The following is a 20,163-nucleotide window of genomic DNA, read 5'->3' on the forward strand; positions in this document are numbered from 1 at the left end:
TCTTCCATCTTAGAAACATTGCCAAGCTGCGAAACATGTTACCTGTTTCTGATGCAGAAAAGCTAGTTCACGCATTCATGACCTCTAGACTGGACTATTGTAATGCACTACTAGGTGGTTGTCCTGCATCTTCAATAAACAAGCTACAGATAGTCCAAAATGCAGCTGCTAGAGTCCTTACCAGGTCAAGAAAATATGATCATATTACCCCAATTTTAAAGTCTCTGCACTGGCTACCTATTGGGTTCCGCATCAGCTACAAAATAGCACTTCTTACCTATAAGGCACTTAACGGTTTAGCTCCTGCATACCTAACTAGTCTTCTACCACGCTACAATCCATCACGCTCCCTAAGGTCACAAAACTCTGGACTGTTGGTAGTACCTAGGATAGCAAAGTCCACTAAAGGAGGTAGAGCTTTTTCACATTTGGCTCCCAAACTCTGGAACAGCCTTCCTGATAACGTTCAGGGTTCAGACACACTCTCTCTGTTTAAATCTAGATTAAAGACTCATCTTTTTAGCCAAGCATTCAAATAAATGCATCTCATAAACTTTTTCTGCAGCTATATCTGATCAAATGTTCATTATCAATCTTTTAGCTCTGGTTAACAAACCTTCCTTTTCTTAGTTTGAACAGCAGCTACGCTAATTATGTTCCTATTTGTTCTCTGTTTTTGCCATGGGATTGACATCCCATGGTAACTAGGAATTCACAAGCTCCAGTCTGGATCCAGAACACTTAAGAAAAGATGATGCCAACCCCACAGAGGACTTCAGATGATGCCAACCCTGAAAACATATAGCACTACCGTATTCTGCTACTAATTTATAGTGTTCTTTGTCTGTTTGATTACGTCATTAATTGATCTTTACCACACATCTCTACCATATGTACATCAAGCTACTACTACATATATTGTAAAAATGTCAATTTGGTGTAAAGCTGCTTTGCAACGATATGTATCGTGAAAAGCGCTATACAAATAAATTTGAATTGAATTGAATTGAATTGAATTGAATTTGTCCATTAACAGCTAAGTTTTGTGTAAGATGTCACACTACACATTGCTGTCACAAGGAATACTTATTTCTCTGAATAAGTATAAGATGTGTTGTAGTGTGCATCAGTTTTAAGGTTTGTAAACCTAGTTATGAATGAATTTGGATGAATCTCCATGATCTTTCTTTGTTTCACCCACTGCTGCTGCATCTGGAGGTCCTAAGGAATTTTTATGGCCAGTCACAGGCCAAACCCTTAGGAATCAGTCTTAAGATGGGTGAAGGGCACAAACTGCATTTTGACCAATAGGAAGTTCTGTCCTTCCCGGACTTTGCACCAAAGGTGGTCTTCTTGTGCTCTAAGAGGTGTCTGGCTGTTGTCCTGGCATCTTTATCTGATGCCGTTGGACAGTCTGTTTATGTTAGTTCACCAAGATCCAATCAAAATGTAGCAAACCTATGTCCAGTATTGTGGTCAGGGAGGGCTCCTGCCATAAACTGGGCCCTGGAATGTGCTGTCCACTACACAGGAGTTGTGCTTTATTAATGCTGTCATGAATTCACACACCACTGTGTGATGTAATACAAAAAACCTAAATAGATGATGTTACCCTCTCCTCATTCCCTGCATTGTTGGGCATTTTTTCAAAATGACAATAAAGATATTCATTCTCCCAAGATGAAAATCCTTCAGTGGACATGTATTTTACTCAATCTTAACACTCTTGAGCAGCTGTGGGGGATTCTGTAGAGATGAGCTGACAAAAACTCTCATTAAGGACCAGGCCATTTAAGGAGGTCATCCTCCACGACTTAAACAGCACAGAGGTGGCATTTTGTCTTGAACTTGTACACTCAGTGCAAGGGTCAGAGCAGTGTCTTAAAGTTCTGGAGGACATACTTAGTACTAGAATATTATACATTTGCTAAATTTTAACTAGGGTGTACTCATTTCTGCAATCTTTCATTTAAACAAAATTGGTTAATTTACCAATTTTACAAAAAATATTGGCAGATTTATTTTTTTTAAATCAAGTATATGTTTAATACATTTCAATTTTGCCAATTTTTCAATTTATTGCTTTCTGAACAGCCGTAATTTTTCAACTTTATTAATTTATATAAAATTTAACTAGAAAAAGACAGCTGCACGGCTGTGTCTGTAATATGCATACATGAGGGAATATGAATATATATTTGTACAGACAAAGATATGCTAAAGTAGTGAGACAGATTCAATTTAATGCATGATTTGTATGGTGATTTTCACAATATGTGCACTTATAATATGTTACAAACTACCTGGCTCATGGCAGTGTAACATTAAATGGAGAGGCCACGCACAAAGTAAATTAATCAAAATAAACATTTAAAGTAATTAATAGTCAAATTAAACAGAAACAAGAAAACAAAAGATAAAGTAACAAAAAAAAAAAAAACTGGTGCTGGAGAGAAGTCAAGCTCAGATCGGAACACCACGCTGGAGGACACAGATCCTTTTGTTAGTTGATTCATCACAGGTAAACCATTACACCTGCGGCTCGTCTCCACCCTGCAAAACATACAAAAGAACAGAAGACAACACAAGCACCATCTAGCGACAAAACAATACAACAAAAACACAACGGAAACAATACGAAGGCGCAAAATTAAACGAATACATAACACACAACAGAACCCATGCCACCTAAAGGCGAACAGATCCCGATTAGGGAACAGGTGCTACCACGGGTCGTAACAAATAACTTATAATAAATCAGTCATGTTTTACCTCTCATTCTGCAGCATTTGAAAATCAGCACAACTGTCACTAGCAGATATGGACAAACTGTCAGTACAGAACTGAGTATGTTGAGGAAACAGATCTGAGATTCTGAATGAAACACTGAAAAAGAGACACAAGCACTTTATTATGCACTGTATCTGAATGAGGGAATATGAATAAATAAATCAGCTCACACATACAGCAGTGATCATTTGAGACTCGTCTGACTGAGATCCAGCTCTTGGGTGACTCTCCTCTCTCTGGGTGTTTGCAGTAGTAGAAACCCTCATGTGACTTTGAGACAGTAGTGATGCTCATCTCTGTAGTTTGATTCTGGATGAGTGATCCATCTTTATAGAAATCAGCTCTGAGGTTTGGTGAGGTTGTATGTCGATATAAACAGTGTAGAATCAGATGATCTCCTTCAGTCACAGGATGAACAGGACTCTCCAGAATCACACCAGCTACAGAAACAGAGCAAACATGCATAAGTATATAAACAATAAGATAATTAAATAAACAATGTAATGAACTCTGATAAAGTGCTGCTTGCTCATTGAGTTTTGTTCTGCTTCATCCATTGTCAAGTCAAGTCAAGTCAAGCTTTATTGTCATTCCGCTACATGTGTGGACATACAGTGGAATGAAATGTCATGTCTCGCAGGACCACGGCACTACATAAATAAACATAAATATGAACATAAATACACTAGACGTAGGAACAATTTTTTAAACCTATACATGTAACTATACATATACTATAAATAATTGACTATACATACACATAACCTAAGACAGACTATACAAGTAGTTTACATAATAACTGTGCATGATAATGTGCATAAGAGGTATTTAAAGGTTAAGAGGCAAATAGTGCAAAAAGATTTGTGGTGCGTTGACAAGTAGACATTTGTGAGTCCTTATTAGGTCCTTGTAATGTTAATAAGTGTTAACAAGAAAGTGTCTGGTGCATAGAGAGAAAAGAGTGTTTCTACAGGTGGTTTGTCTAGCCCACTCACCTGTAGGTAGCACACTCAGAGGTGCACAGTGTTTTCTGTGTACATGTAGTGTTTATAGGAAAGTGTCTGGTGCATATAGAGATGAAAGAATGCGTTACTACAGGTGGTTTGTCCAGCCCACTCACCTGTGTGTAGCGCACTCAGAATTGCAAAAATTGTGTTTTGAGTTTTCCAACAGTTTACATTGTAGATAAGGTTTCAGAGGGGGGTGAGGTGGTTGGAATTGAGGGCTCTCACAGCCTGGGGGAAAAAGCTGTTGAGCAGTCTTGCAGAGCGGGCTCTGATGCTCCTGTAGCGTCTTCCTGATGGCAGGAGCTGGAAGAGATGATGGGAGGGGTGGGTGGGGTCCTTCACGATACTAGTGGCTTTACCTGAGCATCATGCAAGGAAAATGTCCAGAAGGGAGGGGAGAGGGGCACCGATGATCTTTGCAGCTGTGTTCACTGTCCGCTGTAGGGTCTTGCGGTCAGCAGCACTGCAGTTCCCGTACCAGACAGTGATGCAGCTGGTCAGCACACTCTCAATGGTTCCCCTTGTAGAATGTGGTGAGGATGGGTGGAGGGAGACTTGCCCTTTTCAGCCGGCAGCGAAAGTGTAGGCGCTGTTGTGCCTTCTTGGAGAGTGACATGGTGTTGGTGGTCCAGGTGAGATCCTCCGTGATGTGCACCCCCAGGAATTTGGTGCTGCTGACTCTCTCCACAGCTGAGCTGTCGATGGTCAGTGGGGGGTGGTCAACAGAGTTCCTCCGGAAGTCCATCACAACCTCCTTTGTCTTACTCACATTGAGGGACAGGTTGTTTGCACCACACCATTCAACCAGTTGTGCCACTTCCTCTCTGTAGTGTGTTTCATCGTTGTTGCTGATGAGACCTACCACCGTTGTGTCATCAGCAAACTTGATGATGTGGTTGGAGCTGAACTTGGCAGTGCAGTCGTGGGTCAGCAGCGTGAAGAGCAGTGGGCTGAGAACACAGCCCTGTGGGGCACCTGTGCTCAGTGTGGTAGTGCTCGAGGTGTTGTGGCCGACACGGACTGACTGAGGTCTTCCAGTTAAGAAGTCCAGGATCCAATTACAGAGGGAGGTGTTAAGGCCCAGAAGGTTTAGTTTGTTGATAAGCTGTTGTGGGATTATTGTATTGAATGCTGAGCTGAAGTCAATGAACAGCATTCTAACATTTTCTACGTTCTAACGTTTTCTAAGTGAGTAAGAGCCAGGTGGAGGGTGGAGGAAATGGCATCGTCCATGGAGCGGTTTGGACGGTATGAAAACTGGAGCGGATCGAGTGTGTTGGGGAGGCTGGTTTTGATATTGCGCATAACTAACCTCTCAAAGCACTTCATCATGATTGGAGTCAGTGCTATGGGACGGTAGTCATTCAGACAAGACACAGGGGACTTCTTTGGAACTGGGATTATGGAGGTGGATTTGAGACATGTGGGGACGACTGCCTGGCTCAGCGAGGTGTTGAAGATGTCTGTTAGAACATCCGTCAGCTGTGCAGCACAGTCTCTTAGTACACGGCCAGGTATGTTGTCAGGACCCGCAGCCTTGCGTGGGTTAACCCTGGATAGAGTCTTCCTTATATCGGCTGGAGACAGACAGAGTGCCTGGTTGTTGGGAGGTGTGGGTAATTTTTGTGCAGGTGTGTCATTCTGCATTTCAAACCGTGCATAGAACTTGTTGAGTGCGTCTGGAGGGTTGTGTCGTCATCACAGGCCTGTGGCAGGGGCTTGTAACCAGTGATGGTCTGAATGGCTTGCCACAGGCTCCGTGTGTCTTTGCTGTCACTAAAGTGATTATTTATTTTTTGTGCATACAAGCGTTTTGCTTGCTTGATGCCACGGGACAGATTGGCTCTTGCTGTTTTTAAGGCTGCTTTGTCTCCTGATCTGAATGCATCATCTCTGGTCTTTAGCAGCCCACGAACCTCTGCTGTCATCCACGGCTTCTGGTTTGCACGTGTGGTGATGGTTTTGGTGACTGTCATATCATCAATGCACTTTTTAATGTAAGCAGTCACAGTTTCAGTGTACTCGTGCAGGTCTGTGTACTGAAAGCAGTCCTGTAGTGTTGAGGTGGCATCATCTGGCCATACTGTGATCTCTTTTTGAACCGGTTTGGTAAGTTTGAGAAGTGGTCTGTATGTTGGGATTAGCATAACAGAGATGTGGTCAGAGTATCCGAGGTGGGGGCGGGGTTCAGCTTTGTATGCATTTTTTACTGTTGTGTAAACCAAGTCCAGAGTGTTGTTTCCCTTTGTTGCAAAGTTCACATGTTGGTAGAACTTTGGCAAAACTGACTTTAAGTTTGCGTGATTAAAGTCACCGGCAATGATGAAAAAGCCATCGGGGTTATTTGTTTGTTGTTCACTGATGGCGCTGTACAGCTCGCGAAGCGCGTCCTTAGCGTTTGCACACGGCAGGATGTAAACCGCGACAATCACAATGGCCGTGAACTCCCATGGCAGATAGAACGGCCGACACTTCACAAACATAAACTCCACCAGCGATGAACAGTGTTTTGTCACTACCACAGCACTGTTACACCATCCCTTGTTGATATAAACACACAGTCCTCCCCTGCGAGTCTTACCAGACAGTGCTGTATCTCTGTCCGCTCAGTAGCAGGTTAGCCTGTGCATCTGAACGGCGGAGTCGGGAATGTTGTCGTTTAGCCATGTTTCAGTGAAAACAAACACACAACAATCCCTTGTCTCATGCAGCGTAGAGCGACTGAGTTGAAATGAGTCCAGTTTATTTTCCAGCGAGCGAACATTAGAGAGCATGAGTGTTGGAAGAGCTGGTCCCCTATCACACCGCCGGCGCTGCCGCTGCTGCTTTGTTCGGGCAGAGCCGCGCTTCTGTCCCGTCACACACCGCCGGCACCGCCGCTTTGTGTGGGTAGCGTCAGTGGACGAGGCCGTGGTCTCGGAGTTCGGCTTTAGCAGTAAGCAAAAGCCTCGGAGCTTCTCAGGTGTCGCCGGTGCGAGTTGGTGGTTGTATGTGTTGCCGATTTCCAAAAGGCTTTGGCGATCATAGATGTATTTTGGAGTGATTTCCTTATGGATTAGCGGTAAACTGAGACTATTTTGAGACGAACAGACGACATTAAAAGACATTAAAGCACCGTTTTTCGGACCCGGAGTAGCTGCTGCGTCTGACCACGCCGCCATCTTGGATCAATTGATTGTAAATTGCTGGTAAAATGAATAAACACAGAAACACAGACTCACAGTGTACAGTGATATTAACAGGATGATGTTTCACTCCAGATTCAGACTCACACCAGTACACTCCAGTGTCTGATGTGATGGTGGAGCTGATTGTACATGTAGATCCTGTTTGTGATCCTCGACGTAATGATGAACAATCTTCCAGCCGTCCACCGTCTGTGTATCTTCTCACTCTCCATCCAGTAGAGTTACTCTGATCCTCACAGCTCAGAGAGAGAGAGACAGATGTGAAGTGTTGAGTTCTGCTGGGACTGACGATCAGAGAGACAAGTCCAGTGGTGGTGCGACTTCCACCAGAGCAGGATCTCCTTCCTCGGGTATATCATCAGTCCTGAGGGGGTAGCCATGGATGAGAGGAAGGTGGAGGCTGTGCTGAGGTGGCCGCGACCATCCACGCTCCGGGAGCTCCAACGCTTCCTTGGATTTGCCAACTTCTATCGTCGCTTCATACGCAACTTCAGCACCGTTGCGGCCCCTCTTACTGCCATGATAAAGAAGGGTACCACGCGCCTCACCTGGTCCCCAGCGGCGCTGCAGGCTTTTGGCAATCTCCGTCAGAGGTTTAGCACGGCTCCCATCTTACACCACCCTGACCCTGACCAACCTTTTGTTGTGGAGGTAGACGCGTCTAGTACCGGCGTCGGCGCCGTGTTGTCCCAACGACACGGGGAACCACCCAAGTTATTCCCCTGCGCCTACTTCTCCCACAAACTGAGCCCTGCAGAGTGCAACTATGATGTGGGCAACCGCGAGCTACTGACCATAAAGCTGGCGCTGGAGGAATGGCGACACTGGCTGGAGTGCGCTAAGCACCCCTTCACGGTATTAACCGATCACCGGAACCTTGAATATCTCCGCTCTGCCAAAACCCTCAACCATCGCCAGGCCAGATGGGCTCTCTACTTTACTCGTTTCCGCTTCCAAGTAACCTACCGCCCCGGTTCACAGAACACTAAGGCCGACGCTCTCTCCCGCGTCCACGAACCCGGTCAACCAACCAACCCTCCAGAACCTGTGCTACCCACCTCCATCATTGTTGCGCCGGTAGTCTGGGATATCTTGACTGAGATCACTGAGGCACAGAACCAGGACCCACCTCCAGCCGAGTGCCCAGCCAATCTCACCTACGTTCCCCTCAGCCTGAGATCACGGGTCCTGTCGGAGGTTCACTCGGTTCCCAGCTCAGGTCACCCGGGTATCGAGGCCACCCTCCACCTGCTAAGTAATCGTTACTGGTGGCCTACCATGCGCCTGGATACCATCAACTTCATCAAAGCATGCACCGCTTGCAACACCGCAAAAGTGCCTCGTCGGCTGCCTGCTGGTCTCCTCCAACCATTACCTGTGCCACAACGTCCCTGGTCCCATATCGCCATAGACTTTGTCACAGATTTACCACCCTCCAACGGATACACAACCATCCTGTCGGTGGTCGACCGGTTCTCCAAGGCCTGCCGATTCATCCCCTTACCCAAGCTCCCTTCCGCTTTGGAGATGGCTGAAGTCCTTTGCAACTGGGTCTTCCGGCTCTATGGCCTGCCGGAGGATATTGTCTCGGACCGGGGGCCACAGTTCACCTCACGTCTTTGGGCCGCTTTCTTCCATCTTCTAGGGGTTAACGTGAGCCTCACCTCGGGCTACCACCCCCAGGCCAATGGCCAAATCGAGAGATTGAACCAAGAACTTACCCGCTTCCTACGAACATATTGCCAGAACCACCAGGAAGACTGGAACCGATACCTGTTCTGGGCGGAATATGCCCAGAACTCGTTACGCAAACCCTCCACCAGCCTCACTCCGTTCCAGTGCGTACTGGGCTTCCAGCCGCCCCTGTTCCCCTGGTCCGGGGAACCCTCCGAGCTCCCGGCAGTTAATTCCTGGTTCCAGAATAGCGAGGAAACTTGGAACCAAGCCCACGTTCACCTCCAGGGGGCAGTACGGCGCACCCAGGCCCAGGCAGATCGCAGGCGTCGTCCCAATCCCCCCTATGAACCCGGACAGTGGGTTTGGCTCTCTACTCGAGATCTACGTCTTCGTCTGCCTTGCCGGAAATTAAGTCCCAGGTACGTGGGTCCCTTCAAAATAGTCAAACAAATCACTCCAGTATCTTTCCGTCTTGAACTCCCTGACGATTATCGTATCTCACCCACTTTTCATGTTTCTCTGTTGAAGCCCGCTGGCGACCCGGAAGGAGTGGAGGACCTAGACGAGGCCGCCTCCCAGGGACCGCCCCCCGTTGTCAACGGCAGCGAGGAGGTCTACCGGGTCAATACTATCCTGGACTCCCGGCGCCGGAGAGGTCAGCTTCAGTACCTGGTCGACTGGGAGGGCTACGGCCCAGAGGAAAGATCATGGGTCGCCTCCGGGGACATCCTGGACCCCTCCCTCACTACGGACTTTCACACCAACCACCCAGATCGACCAGCCCCCCGAAGAAGGGGTAGACCCCGGCGCCGGGCACCTCCTCGCGCCAGGAGTCGCTCGCAGGGGGGCTCTGTTACCACGGCGGCCTCTGTGGCTCCCTCTAACCGCCGTCAGCGGGAACCATCCCCGGACTTTTAGTTTGACATTTCCCATCCGCCCTGTACCTGGGACCCCCACTTCCGGTTCCGGGTCTACCGGGTCACTTCCTGCCTTCCGCCATTTATACCCCGTCTTCGCGGGCTAACCCCCGCGAAGTTTTGCATAGTTATCTATCAATTCCGAGCGTTTTCCCTGTATTGTTATTCTGTTGCCGACTGGACTGTTTATTCACTCTGCTTTGATCGCCGCCTGCCTTTGGACTTGTTTGCCTGGACTATTGTTTATCGCTCTGGATTATCTCTGTTGTTCTCGTTTGCTGTTGTTGACCCCCGCCTGCCTGACTACGCTAATAAACGCATCGCAAATGGATCCTACGCCTCCGACTCCGTCTGTGAGCATGTTACAGCATGTTCCTGTCGATCACTGAAAACACTGGTTGAACCTTCTTTATACCAGCTGTAGCTCCAGCTAGTGACTCCTTCACCATATTATGTCACATCTGAGAGTGACTGTCTCTCCTCTGAATACATGTTGAGCAGGTTTAATGGTCACTTTGGGTTTTGGTCTTTCTGTACAATGACAAAAATAATATGATGTTTCTGTTGTATGAACACAGTTACTTGATTGTAAAACACATGCTACATCAGATTAGACTGAAATTTTGTTCTCAATAGCTGTTATTGCACTAATTCAGTGTTTTATGAAATTATATGTGCATTATGTAAGTAAAACTACTTGCCGTATATTGTCACTATTACTGGTTTACTGTAATCTGTGTAATATCTTCCTCTTTGTGCTCTGCACTTGTACTCTCCTCCATCATTGACTTTCACAGGATTGATTGTTTTAGTTGCAGTTTCAGTAGATTCACGGTTTGAGTCTTTTGTCCAGAGAAACACCCATCCATTGTGTGACTGAATCAGCTCACATCTCAGAGTAACTGAGTCTCCAGTGAACACTGAACTCTGTGGCTCAACAGTCAGAGCTGGTGTGGGAAAATCTGTCAATATACATTTAGTGGGATTATGAGTTATTTAAGTGTTTTAGCAAATTTCCTTCTCTTACTAGTAAATTATTATTGCATCTTGATTATAAAGGAAAAGTAAGAAATAAATATGTAAGAATCAATTACAGGAACAATCCTTAAGAAACAAAAATATTTGGAAATATCCTGCTAAATATAATGTTATAAATTACATCACACAAATGACCATGTAAATACATTAATGCAGTGACCATGTATGGCTATATATTGATACAAAAAAAATAAAATAAAATAAATAATAACAACAACAACAACAACAACAATAATAATAATAATAGAAATGAAGACAAAAGTAGCATTACATGTGATATTCATAAAATTGTATAAAATTTAAATATATCCACATATATATATCTCTCATAAAGGTATCATCTATTGTGTAAATGATAAGTGATTTCACGTCATTGGTTACCTGTTAAATTCATAGTTGATTTTGAGATTTTAGTTTTTGTATTTAAAGCACTTCATGGTCTTGCCCCTATTTACATTTCAGATCTTCTCCATTTCTACTCTCCCATAAGAATGCTTAGATCGTCCTCTCAGTTGTTATTGATTGTCCCAAAATCTCATTTAAAATCTAAAGGGAACAGGGCTTTTTCAGTTTTTGGTCCTACACTCTGGAACTCTTTACCTTTATCCATCAGATCATCCCATACATTATCATCTTTTAAATTATCTCTTAAAACTTTCAATTTTATATGTCTTAATGCTTTTGTTGGTTGATATTTCTGATATTTTGACTGTGTAGCACCTTGGTCAGCACTCATTGCTTTACAGGTGGTATATAAATAAACTTGACCTTGACCTTATAAATATATTGCATATAAACTTCCCCATATAAATGTGAATGTATGTTCACACACATTCATGGAATGAGTTCAGCAAATTTCTACTTCCCAGCATGCTTTGCTTCTGAATTTGAAAGGAGTAAATCTTAAATTATTTATACTAAGGGGCTGTTGAATGCTTGAATCTGATTGGCTGATGAACGTCCTAAGGTGTGCAATTATTTTCAGGGAAACACACTGTGAATGTATTTCCAGGCAGCTCTTGACCGCATTACATGTCTATATCATTTTGCCACATGATATCAGTCAGTTCAAAGGTCTTTACTGCATAAAATAGCAAAATAACCAAAACCCACAATGACACTGACCAAACAAATAAATACAGTAAACAGATAAAAATGACAGATTATTTCCATTGTTTTGCACACAATATTCTGTTTTATTATGTACTGAAAGCACATACTCTTATTTCTACCACTTTCCCTCTCTTACAAACGATTTTATCAGCAGCAGTTTAGTTTAACAACTTGAAAACGACATGACATTTCTCATACCGACGTGACAACAGCGCAGTTCCTGATGAAAATGAAGTTTCACTATTAATTTATTCTCTCTCTCTCTCTCTCTCTCTCTCTGTGCGCATGTGCTGAACGGGTGGGCGGAGGTGTGAGTGTGAGCGTTTGGCGTGAGTGCTCCTTTTCTATCTTTTTTTTCTAACTTTTTTTTATGTTGTTTTTTGTTTTTGTTTTTGGATATTTGTTGGTATCTTAGTGGTGTGTTTTAAGCGAGCTCTGTGGAGGACTGCGTGTTGGCAGCCGGAGAAATAGTCGGTTATGATAGTATTAAATCTGCATCTAGGATGAACAATGGAGTTGTGATTTTTGTTGACAGTGTGGATAAAGTTGCAACGATTGTTGAACAAGGTGTAGTAGTTAAAGACACATTTGTTGAAGCAGTGCCGCTTGTAAGTCCCGCGAAAAGGATTGTTTTGTCACAAGTTCCTCCGTTTATCGGAAATGAAATGTTAGCGAGAGAACTTTCGAGATATTGGCAGCTAATGTCGCCGATTAGAACAATTTCTCTTGGATGCAAATCTCCGCAATTAAAGCATGTGGTTTCATTTAGAAGACAAGTCTTTATGATCCTAAAAGATAATGAAGAGTTAAATTTGGTGCTCAAGTTTAGAGTGGAGGATTATGATTACAGTGTGTATGTTTCCTCAGAAAAAATGAAATGTTTTGAATGCGGAATCAAGGGTCATCTCATTCGTTCTTGTCCAGAATTAAATACTGAAAGTATAAATAGGAATGTAGAACAAGGTGAATCAAACAAATCTCAAGAAAAAGATAAATCCAGTGACACACTGTAAAAACAATTTATTGTCTATGGCCAGACTTGATCGTTTTTATTGTTTTAAACACCATTCTAATGTTGTTAAAATTGTTTTATAAATCCTGTTGGTTTTTCGGATCACTCACTTGTTGTAGTTTGTGTTTTTATTAAATGTGTGAAGCCCAGCAGTGCCTACTGGCATTTTAACACAATGTTATTAGAAGATAAAAATTTTAAAGAAATTTTTGTATCTTTCTGGAAAAACCATCAGAGTGAAAAAAATGAGTTTATGTCCTTGCAGCAGTGGTGGGACTTGGGAAAAGTTAAAATAAAACAGTTGTGCCAGCAGTATAACTGTAATGTAACCAAAGTGTTAATGAATTCAGTGAAGGAACTGGAATCTGAAGTACAGAAACTTCAGGCTTAAGAGACGACTCAAGATCAACATGTTCTTGAGGCTCTTGAGATTAAGAAATCCATTTTAGATAACCTGCTACACTCATAAAAATGATTCTTGAACACTGTTCAGATTATTTTAAAAAATCCTTTTCATTTTATACCATTGTGTTAGGTTTCCCATTTATACAATTGTATTGTGTTAAACTGCTTTAAACAGTTGCGTTTTGGTACAACTCAATATTTTCATTTTGAAAGAACATGTTTCAGTTAAATAGGCTCCTTCCCATCATGCTTTGCATGCTTTGTACAAAGAGAGTAAATGTTGAAATAAAATGTTATTTTATGCATTTTTTAAATTAAGACTATACAATTGGGAGACTTGTTAATGTTTAATGTTCTTTAATGTTTGTATTTAAAACAGTTTATGGAGAGTTAATGTTTTTGGGGGTTACCATTGTCGTGAAGTGTAGAGCATGAGCTTGGGTTGAGGACCTGCTAACATGAGTTAAAGTTGTTTTAATAATAAAATAAACAACTACTTTGGGTATGCCATGGAAAGCTATTTTATGGCTAATGCCTAAAGTTAAGTACATCAAATGTATAATTTTTTGAGTGTAGAAGGATTTCTGTCTAGTTATTTGTTTTCCAGTTAAATGTTTTAGTTTGAGCATAAAAAAATCACTTCATTTCATTTAAACTATATTTGGTCAAATTGAGTTGGTCCAACTCAATTACATTTCATTGCATGAATTTAATTTTTATGAGTTTGGGTTACACGTATTTATTGGATGGAAATCCTGCCCTTAATTAAATTGAGTTCATCCAATGAGTTCTTTTTTTGAGTGTAGGAGTATCAGCGCAAGGCGCATTAATGAGATCCCGTTTTAAGAATATAATGGAAATGGATGTTCCTTCGCACTTTTTTTTTGGACTGGAGAAGAAGAATGGTCAAAATAGACTTATTCAGAGTTTAAAATCTGATTTGGGGTGTTTGTTGTCTGATCATACAGCCATTCGTAAATATGCTGTTAGTTTTTTATGGGATGATATTAGACTCAAAACGATTAATAGATGAACGCACAATTATCCATGTACTGGATCAATTTTATGAATGTGTTTGAGTCTGTGGAATTCGGGATTAAATGATTGTGCAGCGATTTGTACAAATAAAGACATGTTTGCACATAAAAATGTTCTGTTCTGCATTAATATATCATAAATTGCTCATGCAAAAAGGAATCAGTGCATTTATGGATCAGGTGACACGCTTGCATTTATTGAGGTCTTGCTCGAGTCAATCTTGTTCCGTTCATTTGGATTTTGAGACTTCATTTTCGCAGTTTACAGCATTTCACGACGCACACACACACATCTACCAATGAACAAGGCCCAGTGCAATTCATTAACGTGTACGCGATTCGAAAAAATCGCAAATTTGCGTCACTACACTAATGTGAAAAATTTTATAATTTGCATTAAAGTATCACAGTTTGTGGATGTGGTGATTAAAATGTTCATTTGTGGATCAGACAACATGCGTGTATTCATTCACATCTCTTCTGAATCGATTCTATTTGATTCATTTGAATTTTGAGACTTTCGTTCCGCCCTTTTAGTCTTGCCCAATCCACACACACAGCTCGCGATCCACACGCAGCTGAACCTAAGAAAATCGGCGACCACTAGATGGCGCTATAGCCACAGTCACACGTGCGCATTCCATTGTGTCCGCTTTTATGAATGTTACATTGTGTTTTATTTGTTTCTTTTTGGTTCGGCTTTTCTCCCCTGCCTGTTGAAATATAGTAAACATGTTTTATTGAACTTGCTCTAACAGAATAACTTATATTATTTTTGCCAAACAAGAACTTCGTCATGGCACCTTTTTCTGTACTTCAATGGCACGTTGTCACTTATTCCTTCCTTGTATTATTATTATTATTATTATTATTATTATTATTACTATTATTATTTTTATATATTATTATTAAAGTGTTATTATAGTCGCTTGTTTAAGCCATTAGTAGGCTAGTCGCACTTTTATATTAAAGTGTGATGTGATCAAGGAAAGCCCAACATATGGTGAAATTTAACCTTTTATTTGATACCATATGAAAGCTGGGTTCAAGCCCTTTTCAAAACAGTTTTTATTTCCTTTTTTTTTTTTTTTTAAATCTATTTCCGTAGATTGAACGTAACAATATGACTATCTTAAGTTGGCTGATATAGATATGATTTTCAGGAATTGAATTTTGAGAAAAACGGGTTTAAAGTGAGACGGCTTTCACTTTCACTTCACGGGTTTAACAATATCTGTCTGTCAAATCGGGAGCGCTATACTGCATCATTACACAAATAGACTAACGTTTGTTTTCCGTTTTTTATCATGGCCATAGTCTCCAAACTTTTGATCACCACTTGTATGTTTAGATTGCACGAATAATGTAGCCTACCTTGAAGTTTACATTTAGAAAAATGCGCGCAGCCCAACTGTTCACTGTGCTTAAAAGTTCACTGGACTCTTCCTCTTAGTAACTTACTTTATTGTTTATTATGTAAGTCTATTATTTATTATGTAAACCAGGGCGACAAAAAAGGTCTTCTTCACATGTAAAATCATCCTCTTCAAACCCATAACATACACTCTCTCATTACTGTAAGTCGTATGAAATTTCTCTCCTACTGCGAAGATGGCGAATCAGCATCATCAACTTCATCTTTGCAGCCGACACTGACTCAGAAATCAGTTTATCAAAAAGTACATGAAATATGTTACAGCTATTTTTCCCTAGACATTCATTGTCATTCCTTTAGTCAGCAAGCTTTATTCGTCCGCTTGAGCGCGGAATAGGCTATAAACGGCTCACTGGTTTAATATAGTATAATTAATTGAATATAAACGTGCGATTACTAATGGATCAAATGAGCAACTACAATAGCATTTATAATAATAATAATAATAATAATAATAATAAGGAAGGAATAACTAACAACGTGCCATTGAAGTACAGAAAAAGGTGCCATGACGAAGTTCTTGTTTGGCAAAAATAATATAAGTTATTCTGTTAGAACAAGTTCAATAAAACATGTTTACTATATTTCAACAGGCAGGGGAGAATAGCCAAACCAAAAAGAAACAAATAAAACACAATGTAACATTCATAAAAGCGGACACAATGGAATGCGCACGTGTGACTGTGGCTATAGCGCCATCTAGTGGTCGCCGATTTTCTTAGGTTCAGCTGCGTGTGGATCGCGAGCTGTGTGTGTGGATTGGGCAAGACTAAAAGGGCGGAACGAAAGTCTCAAAATTCAAATGAATCAAATATAACCGATTCAGAAGAGATGTGAATGTATGCATGCATGTTGTCTGATCCACAAATGAACATTTTAATCGTCACATGCACAAACTGTGATACTTTAATGCAAATTATAAAATTTTTCACATTAGTGTAGTGACGCAAATTTGCGATTTTTTCGAATCGCGTACACGTTAATGAATTGCACTGGGCCTTGTTCATTGGTAGATGTGTCTGTGTGCGTCGTGAAATGCTGTAAACTGCGAAAATGAAGTCTCAAAATCCAAATGAACGGAACAAGATTGACTCGAGCAAGACTTCAATAAATGCAAGCGTGTCACCTGATCCACAAATGCACTGATTCCTTTATGATATATTAATGCAGAACAGAACATTTTTATGTGCAAACATGTCTTTATTTGTACAAATTGCTGCACAATCATTTAATCCCGAATTCCACAGACTCAAATTGAAATGCATTTGTTTGTGGATTGTAAGATACATGCATAAAATTGATCCAGTACATGGATAATTGTGCGTTCATCTATTAATCGTTTTGAGTGTAATATCATCCCATAGTTTTTATAGTAATTTATTTAAATCTGAGCATCAAGATGAGCAAGTGATAGCTCAGAGTTTTTATACTGGACTTCTCCAGGTCAAAGAAGAGGATCATGCAATGTTGGAAGCAGATATCTCTATGGATGAACTTTATACAGCTTTGCAAAGTATGCAGAGCAAAAAAGCCCCAGGTTTAGATGGATTACCGGTCGATTTTTATAATTTTTTTTGGTCTGTGATTGGAGAGGATCTTTTGTCTATTCTGAACAATAGTTTATTAAACAAACGTTTGCCTTTAAGTTGTAGAAGGGCTGTACTTACACTGCTGCCAAAAAAAGGTGACTTGCAACTTATAAAAAACTGGAGGCCAGTGTCTTTACTTTGTACTGATTATAAACTACTTTCCAAAGTACTGGCAAGTAGACTTACTGAAGTAATGGATCAAATTATTGGCCCTGATCAGACTTATTGTGTTCCTGGCAGGTTGATTTCTGATAATATTGTGCTTATTTGGGATCTTTTAGAAGTTGCTAAGCTTTTTGATTTCAAAATTGGATTGGTCTCTATTGATCAAGAGAAAGCGTTTGACCGAGTTGAGCATAAATATTTATGGGAAACAATGGTTGCTTTTGGTTTTACCTCTGGTTATATCAACAAAATAAAAACGCTGTATTGTAATGTTCAGAGTGTTTTAAAGATCAATGGTGTTTTGAGTGCTCCCTTTCAGGTCCAGCGAGGAATTAGACAGGGTTGTCCCCTGTCTGGAATGCTTTATTCTCTGGCTTTTGAACCTCTATTACAGAAACTCAGATCTGTTTTACGAGGTGTAATTTTACCAGGTTCTAACATACCGTTAAAGTTATCTGCATATGCAGATGATTTGGTCGTCATAGTTGATAACCAGAAAGATATTGATATGCTAACAGATATTTTAGATCAATATGGCATGATTTCTTCAGCCAGAGTAAACTGGAGTAAAAGTGAGGCTCTCAGTCTAGGAGGAGTGCTTGAAAAGACGCTTATGTTGCTGGCAGGTTTAATTTGGAAAACGGATGGGGGTACAAAGTATTTAGGTGTGTTTTTGGGTGAGGAGCCTTTTGTCCTTAAAAACTGGGGAAATGTTCTTGAGAGGGTGAAGGGTTGTATTTCCAGATGGAAGTGGATTTTACCTAAGATGTCTTATAGAGGTCGGGTTTTGATTATTAATAATCTGATCTCATCTACTTTATGGCATCGTTTGTGGTGTGTCGATCCCCCTCCGGACTTGTTGCCAAAGATCCAAACACTTCTAGTTGACTTTTTTTGGGATCGTTTGCATTGGACGCCGCAAAGTGTATTATTTTTGCCAAAAGATGAAGGGGGACAAGGTTTAATTCATCTGAACAGCAGAGGGACAACTTTTCGCTTTCAGTTTCTGCAGAGGTTTCTGTATGGTCCCACAGATTTGGTGTGGAGACCACTGGCATGTGCTATTCTGAAGAATCTGGGTGGATTTGGACTGGACAGAGCCTTGTTTTTAATGGAGTCAACACAGCTCAACACTTTGGGACTACCAAGTTTTTATCGTGGACTATTTAAAGTGTGGAGTCTGTTCAAAAAGGAGAGGTCAGAGCCTCACAGCTCACTGTACTGGCTTTTTCAGGAGCCGGTTGTGCACGGCCCCGTCTGAGTGCGGCCTGTCAGATAGGCCCCAGTCTACAGGGAAAACTCCGCAGGGCTAACATAGTGACTCTGGGACATGTAATTCAGTACACAGGAGCAGAGATGGATAATGCTCATTTGTTTGCCTCCCACCTAAGTGTGACCTCTGTTCGGGTAACTTTGGGATTCTTTGCTCAAAAAGTGGAAAGGAGCTTTAACGGTTTCTGAACAGTCATTATTGCACTCTTTCCGTGATGGTGTTTGTGAACCCTGTGTTGATGATAATTTTCCTTTGGTGAACATTTTTCCAGACTTTAAGGACTGCAGTGGCCTTTTGTTAAAAATTGTTGATTCAAATGTATGTGCACATGACGCTGACAGAAAAGTAGTATATAGAATGCTGGTGAAGATTTTGAATAAGGAAAAGCTGAATAAGAGAGCTGACACTCCATGGAGAGCCCGCTTAGCTTTAACTTACGATGTTGGACCTGAGTGGAGTGCACTTTACAAACCCCCATTGTTAAAGAAAGTGGCAGATTTACAGTGGAGGGTCCTTCATTCAGTTGTGGCTGTTAATTCTTTTGTTTCAATTATGAACTGATGTTATTCATGATTGTCCTTTTTGTACTTTTCGTGAGACTGTGTTTCATTGCTTTATGGATTGTTGTCATCTCATGCCTTTGTTTTCAATGTTAAAGTGTCTTTTTATTTCCTTTGGTATATTTTTTTCCAAGCAGTTGTTTATTTTGGGGTACACCCAGAAAAAGAGGGAACAATTCTACAACACCACTGCTTTGGGGCGTGTGAAATGTATGGTAAAAAGCCGCTCTCAAGGCTTTCTCTGTGTCGCTTTCAATCCCATAATGCACCCCGTGAGCGTTTACGCTTAGCTTCCATAGGAAAGAATGGAAGACGCCCACTTCGCTCGCTATGCACGCTACGCTGTAGTGGAAATACACGGTTACGGCGTATTTCCACTACAGTGTAGCGAGTGGAGTGGAGCGGAGCGTTTTCCATTCATTCCTATGGAAGCTGAGCGTAAACGCTCTTGAGGTGCATTATGGGATTGAAAGTGGCACGGAGAAAGCGTTGAGAGTGGCCGAGAGCGTTGAGAAGGTGGGGCATTCCTGAACTTTATGCAGATCTCGAGCACAAATGCAGAGTGTCAACCAATCGCTTTAAAAAGTAGATTCTGACGTATGCTTCCGAGTGTTTGCAGAACTGGTGGATTACTAAGCTGAAATCACATGACTGAAAAAGTCATGCAAAAGTAAGCACTTTGCATGTTTTCATTATATGCTAGTGTTTAGTTTGCGAGCCGCCATTAAAAGACAAAGATGAAACGCAAACAGGGTGTAAACAGAGGCGTGCTCTGCCCTACATGTCACACGCCCCAAAGCAGTGGAGTTGTAGCGTTGCCAGCGGCACTGAGCGCGGATTTGACGCTGTAGTGGAAATACACGGTTAAGCCGTATTTCCACTACAGCGTAGCGAGCTGAGCGGCGCGAGCGTTTTCCATTCATTCCTATGGAAGTTGAGCGTACACGCATTGTGCAA

General features: G+C 41.7%; 1 protein-coding gene across 1 annotated transcript; it reads right to left on the bottom strand.

Moving 5' to 3' along the window:
- Positions 1-2,515: 2,515 nt before the first annotated feature.
- LOC127158622 (low affinity immunoglobulin gamma Fc region receptor III-A) lies at positions 2,516-7,506 on the bottom strand. The gene is made up of 5 exons (XM_051101683.1): positions 7,470-7,506; positions 7,019-7,330; positions 2,967-3,230; positions 2,773-2,886; positions 2,516-2,553 (listed from the first exon to the last, which is right to left on the bottom strand). The coding sequence occupies exons 1-5, from the start codon at positions 7,504-7,506 to the stop codon at positions 2,516-2,518; spliced, it is 765 nt and encodes a 254-aa protein (XP_050957640.1).
- Positions 7,507-20,163: the final 12,657 nt, after the last annotated feature.

Source organism: Labeo rohita, unplaced genomic scaffold, assembly GCF_022985175.1.
Source record: "Labeo rohita strain BAU-BD-2019 unplaced genomic scaffold, IGBB_LRoh.1.0 scaffold_161, whole genome shotgun sequence".
Taxonomy (NCBI): Eukaryota; Metazoa; Chordata; class Actinopteri; order Cypriniformes; family Cyprinidae; genus Labeo; species Labeo rohita.